Raw genomic sequence first — 22,298 nt, 5'->3', positions numbered from 1 at the left:
ACAAAATGCTATGGTTATGATGAGGCTACCATATCCTAGACTTTGATGTAATACCTACTTCACTATCAAAACAGACTTATCAATATTCCATAATCTAGAATAAACAGTACTACAGTAACTTCACTGTAATAACATGAACAGTCTTGACTGATCGTCTTATGATATTGGTACATCACATCACTAACTGACAAATGCAATGAACAGAGTTCAGCTCAGAAGGGTCCGTGATGCACTCTTTGAGCGCCAGGTAACTCCTGCATGACAGCATCTACGATTGTGCTCACCTCCGCCATGGCTCCAGCACCAACATCTCCACAAGCAAGTCTCTTGTTTACCACACACACTTCTATGTAACCCAATTCCTGGAAAATTTTATTAGGGACAATATTTAAAAGAATACTTTAAATACTAATTTTAGGAGGAATAACATCTATTTAATATCTAAAATAAACTCACTTAAAACACATTTTCAATAGCATATATTTAAATCAATTAAAATAAGGTTTAAGTGTCAGTTACACTGTAATTTATTCATTATGAGAATGCATCCTTTCAAAAGTTATTTAATGACTTCACTGAACCACATGGCTAGACTCTTGTAAGTGGAACCTCAAGATAAAAATTAAAGCAATACAAGCTTAAGACCCAAAGGGAAAGGATGAAACAATCTATACAATCAATGGTAATATACAATTTTGCAACTATGCAATATTCACACCATAAGAATAACCATCTAAAATGAACTTATATATGTGGTCCATAAGTTGCTATAACAATCACCTCACCAGTAATTTTAAAAAGAAATGTAACTACACGGCAACAATGTTTTCTGGTTGTGAGAGATGCTGAATTATTTGCATACATAATCATATATGTGAGATTTGGGAGTGAGCCACTTGCATCACCCCAAGTGTTGGGTCAGCATTTGCAGTGAGGACACCTGTTCATCATACTCTGATGTGTTCTATTAAAAAGTTAAGTACTAACCAATCAACTCTGGAAAATTCAACAATTCTGAATCATCAGGAGAATTAGCGTACTTATTTAATTTTCCTCGTTTGGTATGCAACTCTTAATATACTTTTTCTTCTCACCCCCTCTTATGAAATTACAAATAGTATTTTACTTTTTCATTACCTGGTTCAATAATAAAGTACAACTAAGATCATGGGGACTACCTATAGTGTATGTATGAAGATTTTTCAACTTTAAGAAACAATGTTCAATGGACTGTGCAGTAAAATGCTATACAGTTTTTGTTACTATATTTAGATTAAGTATAATTAGATTAAGTTTTGAGGCACGCTATGACTAATCATGGACCTTTACTGTAATTTGGCCCTTTTTATCGCCCGTTTGACTACTGATGCAAACATGACAGACTACAGTACTACATATACAGTAACACCTCAACTTTAGAGAATCTTTGGTGGTCTAGATATCTTCCAGCTAACAGGCATTCTGTATAGTTTAAGAGATTTATCTAAAAATGTTTAACTAAAATGATAGCATAGCAAAAAAATTTATCATAATAACATAGATGCTAAGTACATGAGTTCATTTACTTGAGGACCATTAAGTTAAGGTGTTACTACTTACCTTTATACTTGTACCCATTTGATACATTTATATTTTTTTCAGGATTCCCTTCACTCATGCAGCGACAATATTTTTCAAGTACAAACATTCCATTCTATGACAGCATGAACAGCAAGTTAATAGTTCTTTTGGATGGTTCTATTACAATGAGCACTCATTACAAAAACGAATATGTTATAATCCTAAGCACTGCAATCATGGGCTTACAAAATGGCATGCAAAGATTCAAGCCTGCAATAAAATGAACATGTTTATAACCTTAAGTATCATAGGCCTAAAAATGAGATGCTGGCATTTATCTAAAAGTAGCTTGGCATGTGAACAAATGTAGCCTTTGAGTCTCTATTGGAAAGGAAAACATACCTTGAGCATGGCAGTATGCTTCATGGTAAGTGGGTGTTTGTACATCTGAGTATTCATTGCTGGGCAGAAGATAAGTGGATAAGAAGCGTTCCAAGCTCGTACAATGCATGTTAGAAGGTTATCACATAAACCCTGTGCAATTTTGGCCATAGTATTGGCATCTAGAGGTGCAATAACAAGAACTTGAGCCCAGTCCCGCAATGCAATGTGGAGCACTGGATCTCCACGTCCCTGCCAAGCAGACCATTCATCTTCATCAAGAATAAAATTCAGGTCGGGATAGAGAGACCTTAAGGCACTGTCTTCCTTGCCTTGCAAAGAGCCACTTGGAGGGCTCACAGCACCGCAACGACTACACCTTCCACTTGACCTGTTGGAGTCTGGTGTACTACTACGTTTTTCCAAACCATTATCAATTGACTTTTTATCAAGCACAAGACTCGTCTGCAGTCTCTGACCCAAGTCCAGACTAGGTTCTACCTTGGCTTGACATCGTAGGAAGTGGCATGCACGTTCTGTTGGCACAATAACAACGCTAGCTCCCCGGTTCTGTAATCTACGTGCCAATTCAGGGACCTTTATGGATGCTACACTTCCAGTGCAACCATAAAACAACTCTAGGACCCCAGCATCTAGAGGGGGTAGTTGAGCCATTTCTTCTTTGATCTGAAATTTACAACACTGCTATATTTTGGGCTGATAATGACTTGCAACATAAATACATTAATCAAATACAAGTTCTACAGGTCTTGACTTACAATGAGCTTTACTCTGAACTCTCCTTTTTTTTTTATTATGGCAATACATGCATATTACTTCATAGGGGACTTAATTGTAATTACCATAGGCATGAGTTTTACTGAAAAAAAAAAAAAAAAAAAAAAAAAAAAAAAAAAAAAAAAAAAAAAAAAAAAAAAAAAAAAAAAAAAAAAAAAAAAAAAAAAAAAAAAAAAAAAAAAAAAAAGCAATACACAAAACATTTCAATCTGAAACTAATATACAGTAAAAACTTGGACCTTGCCACTAATCTGTTCCAAGAAGCAGCCCTGAGATGTGATTCAGTTGAAATCTGAATATACCAAATTTGTAACTAATTTGTATTTTTCATAACTAACAAAACCTGAGGCTCTTTAACATTAGGATTTACTAGCGCCAAGCTGGAAACCGGTAGAATTAAAATTACACTTGTGAGATCCAGGGACTAATGGCATCTATACCAGGTCACGGGGCATGTATACCCAGAATACCCACGGCTACCTGTGACCCATCAATTATATTTCTAACCCAGTTTAGACTGCTAGAGGGGTGGTTCGAGGTGGGCCTTTAACTGTTTAAGACCTCAGGTTTGTTAGTTATGAAAAATACAAAATTAGTTACAAATTTGGTGGTATTTGTTCATACACGAAACAAACCTTCGGTCTTAACATTAGGATAGACTTAACTATTGGAGGGAGGTAAGTCTCTACAACTGACTGGGAGTTTGCCACCTTATCCATTTCCGAATATATAGGGAAATTCTAAGAGAATGGACAATGAACCTAGGACCAAAGATATAAGCGGATCTATTGGTTTCCTCCCACTGGGTGTAGATACCATTCTACTGTTTACTCTTGTCCCTTGCGACTGGATCCACCTTCACCCCTCTTTTCCTTATTATCCAGAGGGGTGTGTTGCTACTGAAAAGTATATCATCAGCTAAGATAGCTTCACAGTATGGCTGACCATCTCACCTGCATCTAGTCCGTTCCAGCACATGACGGTACTCTCCTTCATATTGCCCGTAGTTAAAGGAGTAGAAAGTAGTAAAGAAAAAAGACCAGTCATCCCATTCATTCTACTTTCATACCTTCATCTTAGACTAGACGCAAACTGACCCGCCAGGGGCACTGGATGAACTATATCACTTGTTGGGCCGCCACCACTGGACCCAAGGAAAAGGTGTCCAAGGATCTATGGGCAACATCTTTCAAATAAAATGAGGTGAAAGTTGTTTGGCGCTTCCACACGCCAGCTTTCAGAATTTTATCCACAGACATGTTCTTCTTAAAATGCCAGGGAAGCACTCACACCCCCCCTGATGTCATGAGCTCTAGCTCCCACCTGGCTATCTGACCCTCTGTCTTCTGCAGTATAAGCATCTCTGATCGTCTCCCTTAGCCAAAATGATATTGTATTCTTGGACACTTCCTTCTTGTTCCGTCCTGTACTTACGAACAACCTCTGGCACCCCGGCCTGAGGTGCCTTGTTCTCTTTAAGTACCTCCCTTAGTGCCCTGACGGGGCACAGGAGCATCTCAGCTTTGTCGTTGTCTACAAAGTCTGCCAAGGAAGGTATGGTAAAGGAGTCGAATCTGCCGTCTACTATTGTTGGATTTTGGGTCTTTGCCACGATTCTGGGACAAACTCACACACCATTGATCTCCAACCAACCTCTCGTGTGCTTTATGAGATATGAGAGGCCATGTAGCTCCCCCACCCTTTGGTTGAAGCAAGGGCCAATAAGAAGACTGTCTTCAGGGTCAGGCTCCTATCCGTGGACTGCCTTAGTGGTTCGTAGGGGGGTTTTGTCAGACTACTCAGTACCTTGGTCAGATCCCAATCTGGGGCTTTTAGCTCCTTGGTGGGCATGACTGTTCAAAGCTCCTCATCAGCATGGCCAACTCCCATGAAGACGATATGTCCACTCCTGTCCTTCGTCAGACTGAGTCTAGGGCAGCCCTGTACCCCTTCACTGCAGATACAGACATATGTTTTTCTGTTCTGAGATATATCAGAAAGTCTGCTAACTGCTGAATAGTGGTACCGACGTGGAGACACGTTCCCTCTACGACACCAATCACAGTATGCTGACCACTTTCCTTGGTATACTGTCGCAGATGATTTTCTGATATTACCTGCCATCTGAGTTGCTGCTTTCTGCGAAAACCCTCGCTCTCGGAGGAGATACTTGACAGTCTCCACCCGTGAAGCGATAGGGACTTCACCGACTGGTGGTACCTCTCCACGTGAGGCTGACACAGAAGGTTGCTCCATGGAGGTAACTCTCTTGGCACATCTACTAGGAGTTCCAGTAGGTCTGGAAACCACTCTGCTTTCGGCCATAACGGGGCTACCAGGGTCATCTTGAGGTTCTGAGACCGCATTACCCTGTTCAGAACCTGACGGATTAGACAAAATGGAGGAAATGCGTACACGTCCAGATTGTCCCAGGGGTGTTGTAGCGCATCTTCTGCTACTGCCTCTGCGTCCGGGACTACTGAACAATACACTTCCAACTTTTGTTGTACCTGGTTTGCGAATAGGTCTATGATCGGTCCTTCCCACAACATGAGCATCCTGTCCACTACCTGTTGGTGTAGGGACCACTCCGTTCCCAGAATCTGATCCCTGCGGCTCAACTTGTCGGCCACTATTGGTTTCTTTTTCCCGGAATATACCTGGCCTTGATGTCTACCAGGTTCTCTATAGCCCACTGGTGAAGTTGAACTGTCATCACATGTAACTGCCGAGAAACTAAGCCTCCTTGCTTGTTATATAAGCTACTACTGTGGTGTTGTCTGACATCAATACCACTGAGTGTCCCTTTACTCTCTCCCTGAATTCTTGTAGAGCCAGGAAAGCTGCTTTCAAACTCCAGCACGTTTATATGGAGTTCTCTGTCCTTGCAACTCCATTTTGCTGACACCATCAACTCCTCCATATGGGCTCCCCAGCCTTCTAGTGACGCATCCGAGAACAGCAAGAGGTCTGGGAGGATTGTTGAAGGGGGACACCCACTGTCAGATTGTCGTCGTCCACCCACCACAGCAAGTCTTTCCTCACTTCTGCCGACAAGGGAATTTGCTCGTACGGGTGATCTACTGTTGGTGACCAAAACTCCTTCATCCTCCATTGTAGGGACCAAAGGTGTAGCCTTCCTTGTGGTACTAGCTTCTCCAGGGAGGTTAGGATTCCCAGCACCACCTGCCACTGTCTTGCTGGCTGTGTCTGCTTTCCGAGAAAGGCATTCACCACTTGTTTGCATTTCTCTACTCTTTGGTCTGTCGGGAATACTTTGGCTTGTGTTGTGTCTATCACCATTCCCAGATATTCCAAACGTTGACTTGGATCCAGCTGCGACTTCTGCTGATTCACCACAATACCTAGGCTGTGACAAAGCTGCAGGAGGGCCGCCCTGTCCCTGAGTAATTTCTCCCTGGACTTTGCTATCACCAGCCAATCATCCAGATATCTTATTAGCCTGATCCCGTGAGCATGTGCCCACGCCGACACGAGGGTGAACACTCTTGTAAAAACTTGAGGAGACGTTGTCAATCCGAAGCACAGGACCTTGAATTCGAAAGCTTTCCCTGCAAGACTGAAGCGGAGAAATTTCCTTGAAGACTGATGGACTGGTATCTGAAAGTATGCGTCCTTTAAATCGACTGTCAGCATAAAGTCTCCGATTCTGACTGCTTGTAGAACCGTTTTCGGAGTTTCCATCTTGAAACTGGTTTTCCTTATAAACAGATTCAGCATTGACAGGTCTATTACTGTAACTTCAGGGTTAAATAATATCGCATTGGACGTCCTTGTTTTATTCTTAAATGTATACTGTATAAAAACTGGTCTACGTCCAACATGGCCATATTCCTGATCGTTGACTGAGCACCATAGACTAGGCTAGATATACGTACATAGTATGTATTGTATTGGGTAGGCACAAAACTTGTTGCTAATAATAAAACATTGAAAAACAAACATAATTATTACAGTAAATATGATATTTTTATGATAAAATGACAATTTGTCGAAAATTGCATTTTTCCTAACTATACAAACCTGAGGTCCTTTAACAATAGGAAGTAGCTAGCGGCAGCTGGAACGGTCGTAAGCTTCGAACAAGGGGAGCACAGTAGTTAACTGCTTGTCGACAGTCGCGCGCCGCGCGACTGGGAGGTAAACAAATCACTTTTGCTTTTGGCCCATGCAAAATACGCAGAGTGAGGGGTGGCATGAGGAGGGACTATATGTAAAGGACCTCAGGTTTGTATAGTTAGGAAAAATGCAATTTTCGACAAATTGTCATTTGTTGTTCCGATACGTAATACAAACCATCGGTCCTTTAACAATAGGAAGACTCACTTCTTGGTGGGAGGAATCTGAGTCTTTTGATGAACAGACTGGTGTTCGTCCATCCCTGGAATGCCTCCCTGGTCGTAGAGCGAGGGAGGGATCCAAGCCTCTGTCCGATTGATCGGGGTGTGCACCGCAGGATCAATGGTCAGACCTCTGGGCCGAGTACTAAGAGAGAGGCAAGCGTATCTCTTCGTACCAGCAAGCAAGAACTTGTTCCTGTTTGCAAGAGGCAACAAAAAGTATGGGTTGTCTCAAGCTGGCATCCACTTCCTCCCCCTTGTTGGAGGAAAGTGGTGGATATACGCTCCTATCCCTAGTGAAAGGGATAGGATGGGGCTCTGTTGAGTAGCTCACCTGCATCTTGTCCTAATCCAGCAGGGTGACGACCGTGTCCCTCTAACCACAGGTAGAGGGGAAGAAAAAGATGGGAAGAGGAGCCAGTCACACTCTCATTCACTCATCCATTCTTACAGTCACACCAGGACTCGATGCTGTTCAGCCTGCGAGGTCTGGGTTCGCTACACAACGTGTTGAGCAGCCACCACGGGTCCCAAGGAAAAAGATCCAAGGACCTGTGGGCAATATCCGAAGGTAGAAAGGAAGGGCATGTGGTCTGGTTGGACCAGACCCCTGCCTTCAGTACCTGCGCCACGGAGAAGTTCTTGCGGACAAGGCAGCATCTCCTTCGCATCGAAGGCGGTGAAGTCCATTAGGGAGGGGATTGTGAACGACTCGAACCAATCGTCAGGGACGGGGAAGGGTTCTGAGTCTTCGCTACGAAGTTCGGTACGAAATCGAGCGTCACGGATCCCATCCCCTGGATGCTTGACTTCGCAGGAGAAGTCATGCAGTTCCTCAGAGGAAAAGAAGGAAATAGTCGCATGACCTATTCCTCTTCTCTACTTCGGTGATGTCCAGTACCCATACTGGTCTGTCCGTTTGCCACGAAGTCTCTCGCATCCTCCTATCCCCATGCAGCGAAGTTCTCGGTAGTGGATAGGACACCGACACTCCATGGTGGGTGTCAATGGTATGGGTACTGTGACAAGCTATTAAAACGAAGTAATGATTGCTGTGTAACAAACCGAACTAAGTCAACAGCGTAGTTCGTAACTGACTCGTGCGCTCTGACAGCTGCCGACTGACTGCGTTCGGTAGGAGGCAAGTTGTCAAAGCATCCGAGTAAGTCACGTGACCTTCGCCTTAAAAGGGTTATGCCGAGAGACCAAACAAATAATGTATTTGTTTGTCACCAATGCCGGACAGCGAGGTGATGATTCTCTTAAGGCATGTGCCCAACAGGCGAAAGTCAATTGCCTTCTAGAGACGAGGTCCCTGAAGGCAAAACATCTCATGGTTGTTGAATCTCAGCTAAGGAGAAACAACACTATGTACCGTTGAAGACGAAGGTAGATATTGAATGCAACCTACGTCTTCACAGACGAATCGAGAGAAGGATTCTCAAGATTCATAACCTGTGCTTACAAATGACTGAAAACGCTAACCGCTATTTCATTGCTGTCCGGTGAGAAGTCGTAGTTGCAATGAAAGCGGGGCGTTCTTCAGTAATGAAAACACAGGGGAAAACCGCCTGAAGAACTGCTTCTCATGGGCTGAACATTTGGAAGTAGAGCTGTCAGGTCGGAGAGTAGGCGATGTCTTCTGACAGATCTCGTAATTCGGGTTGAACAATGAACAATTGTACACCTACGAATACGAGATATTTTGAAGACAAACTCAGATGTCTGCAAAATCATTCGCATTATCGCAGTGGCGATGCAGCGGGAGACTTGTACAGACTTCTGTTACCGTGCGGTAAACAGAAAGATGAAAGAGTCCAAGAGATATCTCTATTGAAAATTCTCGCAATGTCGAAGCGATGGACTCTAGCGTCACAGCAGTAATGGTCCTTCATTATTGCGAGAATCCCCATTAATCAGAGACCTAAGTCCATGATTGTTGGGCAGAGATACGGTTCGGTAGTCAATCAAACCAGGGGAGAGAGAGACATAACTGACCGTGCATCTCGGAGGCCCAGCTGATACTGAGCTGCTGTCAGGCAGTTCAATACGCAGTAGTTGAGCCTGAGCTCTCGCCGACTCGTCATCCTGAGTTGCCATGTAATCCATTATTCCATGAAGGAATGCGTTCGGCTAGAACTACCGAGCATAAAAGATATGCTCGAGCAATTATATTTAGGCGAAACGAATTTCGGTAAATATAAAAGTTGAAATGGTGTTGTCGTGACAAAACCATAAGTATATAAAAATTGAAACTGAAAACTCCTGGGAGGTTGCAGGCAACCCCGAGTTGCAGTTCAATTAGAATACTTCTCTTCTAAGTCGCAATCCGTATGATAAACTAGGATATGCGCCTACCCCTCGGACAATTCAACTGCTTAGTAGAATCATGTCCGCGAGGTTAATATACGTAGTATATTTGTAGGATTCTGAACAACGATCTCCATCCTAAATTCTTTCCTTCAAGAAAACAAAATAAGGATTGGAGATCGACCACCTTCGATCTCTATCAAAGAGTGAAGGAGAAGTCTTCCTCGAAGGAAAGCTTCAATGGTGAACAGAATACTAAGACGATAGTTCAAGCCAAACTGGATATTCCGTCCGATCTTCTCTATTCCAGGTTGGTCGCCTACTGTAAGATAGTTTCTTTCATCAGCAGTCTTCTTCCCAATGCTAGAAATTCCAGGAATTCGAGCATAGGCGAGGTTCCCGATTATCATGAACATCGGGGATTCTCGTCTCGCTCACTTTAGACCGTGGTCTCGCCTAAGTGTTTGGAGATCGTAAAAAACCTCGAACACTCTGAATGCGCTAGAAATTCCTTAGAATTCTAAGCAGTCTGCGAAACCCCCACCGAATTCGTCAAACGATATCGGCTGGTGGTCCTCTCGATTCCCGTAGAAATCGAGAATGGGGCAGGATCCCTCCTCAACGACCGTGGCTTACGTCAGGTAGGACCCGAAGGTCCCCCCGGTAGCGCAGTCCCGAACGTGGGATCCTACAGAGAAATCTCCGTAGGATCCCTCCCCTTTCCCTCGTAGCCGTAAGGAGAGAGGGAATGGTGGAGGAATTGGATACTCGCTCGCCTTCCCAGTGGAACTAGCAGTTGGAGAAGAATAGGAGCAGCCATCGCCTTGCGGCGATGGTCTCTCAGAGTCTGGGAAAACGTATCGTCAGGAGAAAACGTTTTTCCCCCGCGGAGGGTTACGAACTCTCACTGTAGGTAAGGGTCTGCCGCCACTGTGAACGTCGTCTGGGTGGGGCTGATCGACACCTGACGGGGGAGAGCCGATACCGTCCTCCGACTCATTCCAGTCCTCGTCGAGGTCGAAACCTCTCAGGAGGACCGAAGGAGTATTTAAATACGGTGTCCGAAGACACGTAGAAACGCCGCTGTCGCAGTAGAGGAGGTGGAAGTAGCTTGATCGACCGGCCAGAACAACTGAGCGAGCCTTCTTGTCCGGAGACGAGAGACTCTGGTTCGAGACAGAATCGGCAAGCTCCGATCGCGGCAGACCCACCGTCGGTTTGGGTTCCCTCTCGGGCCCCAAAACGACTCGAGCAGAGACGTGGGCTCTGCTGGTGGGAGCGGCAATCCTTCCGCAAGGTCATTATGCTGACGAATCAGCTTAATGACTTCTGTAATCTCCTCTGTATCTCGGGAGTAACCGCGTCTTGCGGAGTAGGACCGTCCAGTCCTTCCAACAAGAACAGATCCCGAGATACTCCTTCCTTTCCGAAGGAGGAAACGCGGCAGACACCCTGACGGTCGCCTCCAGCTACTTGCACGTATGTCCCTTGGTCGGCGTCCTAGAACCGTGCCTGGTCCATACGGCGTCATAGCGGGATCGCGAGCGGCGCACCTCTCGCGATCACTCATAGGTACCTCGCTCCTCCCGGTGTAGCCCGAGGAGGTTGAAGGTACAGGAGAGGCAGACCTGACGCCCCCCCCCTAGCTCGCTGGCAGGACCAGCGTGCTTGGAGGGCTGCTGCTGATCGTCAACCCGCGGTGGCGATCGAGCAGCAGGCCTAGCCTTGCCGCTCGCCTGGGGCGAGAGGCTCGGCTGAGAACGTCGACGCTGATCTCTAGCGTCAGGCGAGCTGTTGCTGGTTACCATCTTCGCCCGGTCCCGATGGAGCGGCGTCAGGTGACCTGCTAGGTTCGCTGTCGCGGTGAGACCGGCGAGCGTCCTCTCGGCGCGTCGAGCCGCTGGTACCAGCCGTGGCTGGTACCGACGGCCGCGGGGACCCCTTCCTCGCCTCAACTCGTGGCTGGTCAGCGACCGTCACGTCAACCCGAGCAGCCAGCTGGTCGCTGCGAGAGCGTCCACTGGCCTGACGAGCGTCGTCTGCACGACTCTCGCCAGTCTTCTGCTCCGCGCTTCGGTCTTGACGGCGAGCGAGCTCGGGCGTCAAGACTTTGGCTGGACGGTCTCCCCCGCGGGAGACCGTCCACTCGGTACTTCTCGCTAACGAGAAGCCGAGGCGGATCCTGGTTTAGCGGCAGAACCGCTAGAACCAGGCGAGGAAGTTTCCAGCCGAAGCTGGTACTCCTCTGGTCCCCGTCTTCTTCTCCTTGGTAGAAGAAAAGACGGGCCCTGTTCCCGAGGGAGCAGGAGGACCACAGAAGAGCTCCCCGAATCGCCGAAGCGAGACGGGCCCTTAGAAGGTCCCGAAGGAGCCTTCTTAGGGGGGAAAAACCCGGGTTACCAGCTGGTCGCTGCAAGAGCGGCCGCTGGCCTGGCAAGAGTCACCTGAGCGTCTCTCACCAGCCTTCTGCTCCGTGCCGCGTCTTGGCGCCGAGCGAACTCTGGCGCCGAAACTTGGCTGCACGGTCTCCCGAGGGAGACGTACACTCGGGATCTCTCGCGACGAGAGACCGAGCCGGAACCTGGCGTAGCGGCATCGCCGCTAGCACCAGGCGAGGAAGTACCAGAGCTAACCGATACTCCTCTGGTCCCCGTCTATCTCTTCCTTGCGGAGGGGGATACGGGCCCCGCTCCCGAAGGAGCAGGTGATTGGACAGCACGAAGGAACCCCGCCCGGGACGGGCCCTTAGAAGTTCCCGAAGGAGACTTCTTAGGGGGGAAGGCAGCCCTTCTTCTTCTTCGGCTTATGGGCCTTAGAAGTCGAAGGGGAAGAGCAGCAGCAGACGATGAAGACGAAGATGACAGCTTCCTCTTCTCCTCTTCCTCGTCAGCTCACGGCAGGACAGTCGTCAGGTCCTCCATCCAGGCCGGAGCCGGGGCTATTGCCGAAGCAACACGGCCCGACTGCACTTGTCCGGAAGGACCTGGGACTGGGGAAGACACACCGTGGGCAGGACCAGCATGGACAGGCACAGGAACCAGGAGCGACAGGAACAGCAACCAGCTCAGGAGCGGCAGGAACAGCGGCAGCGGTAGACCCAGAAGGGACAGCCAAGCCAACAGCGGGAATCACATCAGCGGCAGGTACGGCAGGCCAGCGATCGCCTCGTAGAATCATCGGCAGCCAGCGGAACCTGGGTCCTGGCGCCCAGGTGGGGGGGGGGGGGGGGGTCCCGGGGCGACTGCTGGAACAGCGGAAGTCTGGGGCAGGCAACACGAAGAAAACAGGCGGCGGCGGCAACCCCACCTCGGTACGGCTGCGGCCCTAGTAGCGGCAGACGGCGTCATCGACACAGCATGGGGAGTGTAGACCAGGAGGGGGGGGAGGCAGCATAAGCGGCCGTGGTAGTAGTGGAGACCGCCCCAGACCTCGCTAGACGCTGCAGCAGCCCGTGGATGCTAGGCACGCCCTGCCTCCGCGGTGGTCCATACCTGTCCAAGGTCGTCTCCCACGGATGTAGCACCTGCGGTAACATAGATAGATTAGTAAGAGGGGTTCCCTCACGCACGGGGGGAAGACATGCCCCACCCCGAACGCAAGGAAGACCCCAAATACAAAATACAACGAAAAAGCTGAGCGGGGGGCAGGAAGGAAGACGAAGAATCGGATACCAAGGGAGTCGCGGGAGAGCTTTCCGACGACTTCCTGGCAGACCTTCGCTTCCCCTACCCCCGCACAGCAGTGAAAAGTAATATGAAAATGAAACAGAATACTGCCCTTGCGATTCACTTCATAGAACTTAAAGGGGAAAAGATCAATTCCGGGTAAGAACGGAAACTTGATCCAATAATATGATGCTATCATAAAATATATATGAAAATGAAACAGAATACTGCACTTGCGATTTCATTTTCACATAAAAAAAACGTAAGGATCAATTCCCGGGTAAGAACGAAAATTGATCCAAATTAAATTTCATGCAAATAAATAAATGAAAATGAAAAGAATATTGCAATTGCGAATCCACTTTCATTGCATTCTATTATACAAAATTAAAAGGCTCGTGCCGAGCGCAAACACACTCTCGGTAACGAACGCACAGGGCAAACATATAATGAAAAGAGTACTTACATTTTCAATTACACACTTTCGCCCACAATACATGACTCGGTGCGAGCGCGCCCGCCCTCGGCACCGAGGCATAATTCAAGGGTTCAATTCATGAAAGAGAGGAAATCGCCGCATCTACGGCGATAACTCCATGTTGGTTCATAATTAAGTAATGAAAATGAAAACAGTGTACTTACAGTTTCATTTTCAAGTCAAACAAACCATTAGTAGAAAACACAATATAAACAAAGCATACGACGATGAAGCGGGCAGAGAGCGATGACGAACACGTCCTTCACACCCGCGGCCGAAAGCAAAAGTGATTTGTTTACCTCCCAGTCGCGCGGCGCGCGACTGTCGGACAAGCAGTTAACTACCGTTCTCCCCTTGTTCGAAGCTTACGACCGTTCCAGCTGCCGCTAGCTACTTCCTATTGTTAAAGGACCGATGGTTTGTATTACGTATCGAACAAATAAAGTTTTCACATATACTTACCGAACAGTTACATAGCTTATAGCTTCTTACCTGCGCAGTCAAAATTCAAATTGTTGTCGCCAGCAGCGTTGCTATCTTAAGTATAGGTGATACAAGACCCGCCCACATCCGGGAACCCTGGGTACTGCTAGCCTTCTACCGTCAATTTTCGTTTAGCCGACACGTCCATCTGTGGGGAGGTGGGTGGGCTTTGATTATGTAACTGTTCGGTAAGTATATGTGAAACTTTATTTTATCATAAAAATATCATTTTCACATAAGTGACTTACCGAACAGTTACATAGCTGAATCCAAACTACCCGGAAGGAGGGTAGATGGACTACATAAAAATGACAGTAAGACCACATTAAACAGCAAATGTTGCAGTACCCTACCTTGTGAGAGAGCAGCTGCAGGAGAATACTGCCTCTGGTTGGCGCTCTCATCACTCGTAAGAGACGTGGCAGTATAGGCCTACTTAGTGGGATTTTGTAACCATGGACAAGACCGTTGGTTGACAAAATATTAAAAAACAGATAAGCCCTGCCCTTGCCCTGGGCTTCAAAAACCAGATAAAAAACAACAGACCATCACCTATACCAAAAAATAATGACATACTCAAAAGTAAATAAATAAGATCTGGAGGTTCTCCAAAGTACTATGAGCCTCCAGTCTGCCCACGACTCAACAACCTATAACAAGGCGAGGAGACAGTACAGGATAGAAAGTTCCCCTATGTTTCCTTTCCCAACACCATGCCCGCTACCGACAAAGGACCCAATTTACAACAACTATCATAGGTAGCCTCTACATTCTTCAGGTAAAATGAGGCGAACACAGATCTCGATCTCCAAAACGTAGATTGAAGAATCGAGGAAAGCGACATATTGTGCTTGAAGCTTAAGGATATCGCCACTGCACTTATTTCATGTGCTTTCACCTTAAGCACATTTAGAGTCTGATCTTGGACTTGAGAGTGTGACTCCAGTATCAGACTTCTCAAAAGAATGAAATAGCGTTCTTGGAGAGGGGTTGTTTTGCAGAATTCTTTAAAACCGAACACCAAAGTCAGTCGGAATTACCTCTAACGGATTGTGTCCTTGACAGGTAACATTTCAGAGCTCTGACAGGACATAGTAAATATTCTTCGTCCATCGGACCCACTATATTAGATAATCCCTTAAGTACAAAGATTTAGGCCATGGGTTAGAGGGAGATTCGTTCTTTGCTAAAAATTCGTTAACAAAAGAACAAACCGCATTACTATTTTGAACCCCACCTCTTTGTGGATGGCTTGTAACTCACTCACTCTCCCTGCTGTAGCCAATGCGAAGAGAAAGAGTGTCTTCCTTGTTACATCTCTCAAAGACGCTTCACGAAGTGGCTCGAATCGTGAAGACATCAGAAAAGTTAAAACTACGTCCAAGTTCCAGTCCACACTATCCTTCTTGGATACTTTTACTGTATTAAATGATTTAATTAAATCTCCACTATCCTGGATTAGAGGAGATGTCAAGCCCTCTATGCTTAAACACTGAGGACAGCATAGACTCTGTACCCTTTAATTGTCGATACCGACAAGTTCTTAACTTCTTTAAGGTACAGCAAAAAATCAGCTATTTCTATCACAGAGGTTTTAGAAGACGAGAAATTATGTCTTCTGCACCACGTCCTAAAGACTCCCCACTTCGATTGGTAAAGCTTGGCAGAAGAGCTTCTTCGACAGTTAGCAATAGCCTCTGCCGCTCTACGAGAAAACCCCTTAGCTCTGACAAGTTTCCGGACAGTCTGAACCCTGTCAGTGACAGAGTGGACAAATTCTGATGATACTGTCGAAGTGGGCTGTTTGAGTAGCCGAGGATACTGAGGAAGAAGTCTGGGATGGTCTATAACCAACTTGAGAAGGTCTGGGAACCACTCTTTCCTGGGCCAGAATGGTGCTACCAGCGTCATCGACACATTTTGATGCGAGAGGAACTTGTTCAACACCTCTCTGATCATTCCAAATGGGGGAAAGGCGTAAACGTCTAGACCCGTCCAATCCTGAAGCATTGCGTCGGTCTTTCAAGCAAGAGGATCTGGAACTGGGGAACAAAAGATCGGAAGTCGATTGTTCCTCGACGTGGCAAACAGATCCACTGAAGGTCTTCCCCAAAGTTTCCAAAGTTCCTGACAAACTTTGTATTGCAATGTCCACTCCGTGGGAAGAACTTGGTTTACTCGACTGAGTTCGTCCGCCAGTACATTTAACTTCCCCTGTACAAACCTCGGAACGAGGGAAATATCCCGATCTTGAGACCAGAGAAGGAGATTTTCTGCGACTTTGTTGAGGGAGAATGAATGGGTTCCTCCCTGATTCCTGATATAAGATAGAGCCGTGGTGTTGTCGGAGTATACTGCCACTCTCTTTCCCACGACCAAAGGAGGCGAATGCTTGCAGACCGAACCAAATCGCCTTCAACTCCTTCATGTTGATGTGATTCAACCTCTCTCTCTGACCATAATCCTGAGATCTTTTTGGTTCCTAGGAGAGCACCCCAACCTCTGTCCGATGCGTCTGAGTATAATTCTAGGTCTGGGTTCCGTAATGTCAGGGAGAGACCCTCTTGCAATCTTTCCCTCGACATCCACCATCTCAAGTCCTTCTTGATCTCTTCCGACACTGGGAACGAATACGTGTCTGGTTGAGACTTCCGACACCAACTCGCTTTGAGAAAAAACTGAAGAGATCTCATGTGAAGACGACCCAACTTTACAAACGTCTCTACTGATGATAACGTCCCTAGGAGACTCATCCATTCCAAGGCGGAGGAGGACTGACGGTTCAGGAATTGGCTCACTTTTTTGAGGCAAGATTCTACTCTTTTCGGGGACAGAAAAAACCGAAAAGTCTGAGAGTCCAGAATCATCCCCAAATAGGGGATCTTCTGGGAAGGCACTAATTGAGACTTCTCCAGGTTGATGAGAATTCCCAATTGACTCGCTAATGACAGTCTCTTCCGTAAATCCTTCACGCACTGTGTCCTCGAACTCGATCTGAGAAGCCAGTCGTCCAGGTAAAATGCTGCATTTATGCCCAACATATGCAGCCATTTCCCCAATGGAGCAAGAACACGAGTAAATACTTGAGGGGCCGTCGAAAGGCCGAAACAAAGGGCTCTGAATTGAAATACGTCCTCCCTTCGAACACAAAATCTCAGGAACTTCTTTGAACTCTGGTGAATCGGCACATGAAAATAGGCGTCCTGCATGTCCAGGGAGACCATCCAATCGCCTGGGCGAAGTGCCGACATCACAGAATGATTTGTTTCCATATTGAACTTTGTCTTCAGCACATAAAAGTTCAATGCGCTTACATCTAGCACTGGCCTCCAACCTCCCGAGGCTTTGGGAACTACAAAGAGTCTGTTGTAGAAGTCCCTGAGAACTGTCGAGGACTTCCTCTACTGTCCCTTCCCTTGATTGAGGATGCATTGACCTCTGCTGCTAAAGCCAAAGCCCTCTCTGATCCTGGAGAATATGCTGTTTAAGCTGATTGGTGTATCGGAGAGAGGAGGATCTAGAACAAAAGGAATCGAGTATCCCTCTCGAAGAACTTGCACTACCCATTGCTCTGCACCTCTTCGACTCCATTCTTCCCAAAAAAGATGGAGTCTTGCCCCTACTTGCACGTGAAGGAACGGCTTCTCACTTGTCCGAAGGTTTGGGGAGAGGTTTCTTTGAGGACTTGTACTGTGGACGCAAATTAGTCCTGGGTTGTTGCCACTTAGGTTTATTCCCTCGAAAGGGATGCTTCTGAAGAGGAGCGGACTTTGCTCCTGTCGGAGTAGGCTCTTTCGAACGTCTAGAAGACTGAAGAAGGAGATCATTAGTAGATTTCTTTTCTAAATCCGATAGAATTTGTTGAATGGTTTCTTCAGGGAAAAGGTGAGATTTACAGAGAGGAGCAAACATGAGAGCAGACTTCTGGTTATTAGTGACTCCTTTAGACACGAAAGACCACCACTTTCTCTCTTCTTCATCACTCCCATTGTGAAAAGGGCTGCTAATTCCCCCGAACCATCTCTAACAGCCTTATCCGCACAGGACAGAACTCCTAACCAATCTTTGGCAAAATCTTCTTCTAAAGACTGACAGTCTTCAATCTTGCGAGCTAAAGAGGCAATAGTCCAGTCCAAAAAACTAAATACCTCAAATACTTTAAAAATATTCTTCACCAGATGGTCAAGCTCCGTAAGAAGAAATTAAACAAAATTTTAGCTGACGAAAAAAGCTGCTCTTAGGTGTGAGTCCACTAAACCGGAGAAGTCTCCCTGGGAGGAGGCAGACACTCCCAAAGAAGGAACTTCTCCAGTTGCATAGAAGCGATACGCTTTACTCTGAAGCTTGGAAGGCGGGAATGCAAACGAAGCCTTACCTGTTTCCCTCTTCTTAGAAAGCCACTCTGTTGACTCCTTAAGCGCCCGCTTCGAGGACTGAGAAAGAACCAGTTTAGGTAGACACGAATACGCTGTCTTCCTATCTTTAACGAACATTGAAGGCAGTGAAGACGGAGAAGCAGGTTCAAAGTAATCTGGATAAGTATAAAGAAAAAATTTAAGAAGACTCGAATAAGCCGACGAATCCTTGTCATCTTGATCCAAAGCTTCCTCTTCAGACTGCACGGAAGCGGAGTCGAAATCAGGATTATGTTGTACCCCGGTGGAGGATTTCAACAAACTCATAAGATCCTGAAAATGCTTCTTAAATGGAGCTAAGGTAGAATCGTCTAACACTAGAAGTCGATGGTCTTTCAGTCGAAGAAAGATTCTTTCTAACAGGTGAGTCTCCGCACAACGAGTCGACACAGGCGAACAACCAGTCTAAATTCCTATCGACTCACGGCCCGAGGGGAGTCGAACGAAGACGAGCGAATACGCTTCTCTGGACAGTAATACGGAGTCGAACGAGGCGACCAAGCCGAAACTGCGACGGAGACTCGCTTGGGAGAGTCGAGCGATCGTGAATTATCACGAAGTTTAGTCCGAGATCCATTGCTTTTAGTTTACCGCCGAAAAATGCGACTGCGGAGGAGATTCACTAAATATCAACTCCCGGAGCAAAACTACACGAAGGTTGAGGACTCCAATGCCTCTTAGACTTCTTAACAGGAGTCGGTGACGAATCACCCCCAAGAATCGAATGTCTTTTTAACAGTCGAGACACCAAATCACTTCGCCTTTTGCGCACTGGCGATTGCACTTCCGAATCAGAAGACAGACGAGAATCACAAACACTAATACCTTTCCACATCTTTTTGGACGACACCCACGGAGTCGACGGAGTCGACGGCTGACCGTGGGCAAAACTCCCCCAGGGACTCCTTCCGACCTCCGGTATGTCTTCTCCCGGTTGCGGGGGAGCGGGACAGTGACCTTCGTCTGGGAGTCGAGGGGGAACGGACAACCGCCTCCTCAGGCGCAACATTAACACTTTGCACTGCACTAGATTTCACTGTACTATCTACGAAAGCTTTAAAAGACATTCCTAACTTCATAACTGATTCAGCTAACACTTCGAACTTTTTATCCATCTTAGACTCAAGCAAGGCAATGGTGTTGGGTTAGGAAACATGGGCAACTTGAACAGGGGTAATCAAAGGAGAAGTAGGAGGACTATTAATTGGAGACATATTCTCTAATAAAGGAGAGGCAAGAGAAGACTTATTTGTCTCCGAAGGAACAGGAGTAGTTTCTAACCTATTCTTATTACTAGCCCTAAGAGCTGCCTTCCTCTTCCTATCTTTCTCCATTTTCTCAGCATGCCATCTAACCGCCTTCCATCCCTGTTCATCCAATTCTTTACATTCATTACATGTCACATCCATACCATTACAATTTTGTCCTCTGCATTTAGTGCACTTAGAGTGCGGATCGTGACATAACTTAGCTAATCTTGTTTTGCAGCCAGCGCTGCAAAACCTTACAGCAGATGAACTAGAATCTGACATAATTAGCAATAATGACGAAAAACTGAATAGAGATAGCTAACTGGCAAGAAAAAACCAAAAAATTGTACATCACCAAACAAAAACCAAAATCCAAAATGGCGACGCAGGAGACTGCAGCGAAAATCTCTCAGGTGTTACCCCGTGAGCGGCAGAAACGAAAATTGACGGTAGAAGGCTAGCAGTACCCAGGGTTCCCGGATGTGGGCGGGTCTTGTATCACCTATACTTAAGATAGCAACGCCGCTGGCGCCAAGAATTTGAATTTCGACTGCCGCAGGTAAGAAGCTATAAGCTATGTAACTGTTCGGTAAGTCACTTATGTGAAAATGATATTTTTATAATAAAATGAGATTCTATACATACTTACAATGTAATTACTTAGCTAAGAGTTTCTATTCGACGGCAGTTTACATTTTGAAATCCGCATTAGCGATAGCCTTTTGTTTATGTTGGTGACAGACCCCGCCAACTTTTGGGGTAAAAGTGGAACAACTCACCAAAGAGCTCCATTTGTTTTACGAACTCAGGTCCATAATAGGGGATGGGGTGGGCTCCATGTATAATTACTGGGTAAGGATACAGGCAAGCCCTGGTTATCGGCAAGGGTTTCATTCTCGGCGGGGTGCTGATACGGGAAAACCGCCAATAACTGAAACTCGGTGATTTATGGAGCTTATGGTGCCAAGAACTGGTTAATGGGGCAGATATCTGGTTAACCGCGCCTCTATTATGTGTGTTATGGGGCCTCTTTTACAAGACAATCGTAAATTTTACCAAGTTCCGTATGCATGTTCTTTCTAATAAATAAATTGATTTTATTTTGTATAATTATAATTACAGCTCATACAGTATCAAAACAGATAAGAACTAACGTCAGTAACAAATTGTGAGTACATTTGTTGTAAAATATTTACGTAACTTTATGTACCGAGATAAAAGCTGCAGTAACTTTTTTGGATTATATGTCTGCTAACTAATATTTCTTTTGCCTAACTTACAATTATAACTGACATACTATCATAAAATATAGAACTAAAACAAGCAGCAACCCCTGGGGATATTTAAGTCAAGATCACAACCAACTATAGAAGTAATGGAAAACCCCTCTCCTGCCCGAATTCCTTCAAAATCAAATGGAGTGTAATATTGATGCTCACCATGAGTTGGTTCGTCCACCACCCGAAACCTGTTACTGCTACTCATATTAGGGGGTTCATCCATTAAGGGTTAAACTGAATAATTCTGGAGGAATCTCTACTAGTTGTGGTGCAAGAATTCAGATGATTCTAATTTTGTAATACATACTGGTTAAGGACTAGGTTGTTGAATGTTACAAAATCAATTACTTGACTTTAATCCAAACAATATAAGTATTGCTTAATTTATGATGTTCAGCTTTGCAAGAATACATTAATAATTCAATGATTTCTTTTCATTGCATTTTTGTTTGACAGTTTTGGAATAGTATTAAATTATACAAAATATTATTAGGTAATTTTACTTTCAAGTACGTACAGTACATTGTAACGACAAAAATTCCATGTTTATGTAGTACATTATATCAGGTACGCAGTTTTCCTGTTTTCATATCACACTGCTGGGAGCTTCAAATAAAATTCAGCAGTGCTGTACAACTTCAACATACATTAAACTGGGAAAAAATAATCTGAGAAATCAAAACTTTAGGAATTCATATTCAAATCCATTTTCATAAATGATTTTCTATGTATGGATAAATTAATTATTTTATCAAAATATCTAGAAATCAATAAGTACAACGCATTTTCAGTCTCAAAGCCCAACTCTTTATATTTGCTATTTAAATTACATCTTCAGACAATAGAAATATCTGACTGATACTGCCCTACCTATGATAAGGCAATCAGGTTCAAAGTTAATATAAAATATTCCATTAAAAGCAGTACTCGGAAACAAAACCAACTCTGACTATAACCTTTATTTAATTCTATACTAAGTCTGATGTAATAATTTATAAAACTCATCCCACATCTAAAATTTTACATGCTTACCTAATATTTACAAGATCTATATTATGTACAACTGCAGATACTTCAGGAAGTCTCTTTCTCATGAGCCAAGTCACCATATCCAAGTTTAGAGCCCAGTCTTCCCTTAAGCATGAGAACCGTTTTTTCCATTCGGCAGGCTAAGTAATCTCTGGACTGTTCACGGCAAAGCGAATTCTCATTCTTATTTTCATGCAAGCACAACATATACCTGAGGAAACATAATATACCTTGAAGAATGCATCAGTATCTATTGATGACAGTATCTATTAATGCATAATAAAAAAA

At 45.3% G+C, this 22,298-nt stretch overlaps 1 protein-coding gene across 1 annotated transcript; it reads right to left on the bottom strand.

The window, feature by feature from the left end:
- Positions 1-6: 6 nt before the first annotated feature.
- LOC135225161 (putative phosphopantothenoylcysteine decarboxylase) lies at positions 7-22,085 on the bottom strand. The gene is made up of 3 exons (XM_064264396.1): positions 22,014-22,085; positions 1,963-2,628; positions 7-362 (listed from the first exon to the last, which is right to left on the bottom strand). The coding sequence occupies exons 2-3, from the start codon at positions 2,614-2,616 to the stop codon at positions 213-215; spliced, it is 804 nt and encodes a 267-aa protein (XP_064120466.1). The 5' UTR covers positions 2,617-2,628; positions 22,014-22,085; the 3' UTR covers positions 7-212.
- Positions 22,086-22,298: the final 213 nt, after the last annotated feature.

This window comes from Macrobrachium nipponense, chromosome 13, assembly GCF_015104395.2.
Source record: "Macrobrachium nipponense isolate FS-2020 chromosome 13, ASM1510439v2, whole genome shotgun sequence".
Classification (NCBI taxonomy): Eukaryota; Metazoa; Arthropoda; class Malacostraca; order Decapoda; family Palaemonidae; genus Macrobrachium; species Macrobrachium nipponense.
The sequence above is the reverse complement of the archived record's forward strand: the minus strand, read 5'-3'. Positions and strand labels throughout refer to the sequence as shown.

What these genes read in the sequence shown, in the direction of transcription:
- LOC135225161 (XM_064264396.1), bottom strand. Translation starts at nt 2,616, where the DNA reads ATGGCTCAACTACCCCCTCTAGATGCTGGGGTCCTAGAGTTGTTTTAT. An exon ending in AGCATACTGCCATGCTCAAG is followed by an intron (nt 363 to 1,962) that starts GTATGTTTTCCT and finishes AAAATTTTCCAG; the next exon opens with GAATTGGGTTACATAGAAGT.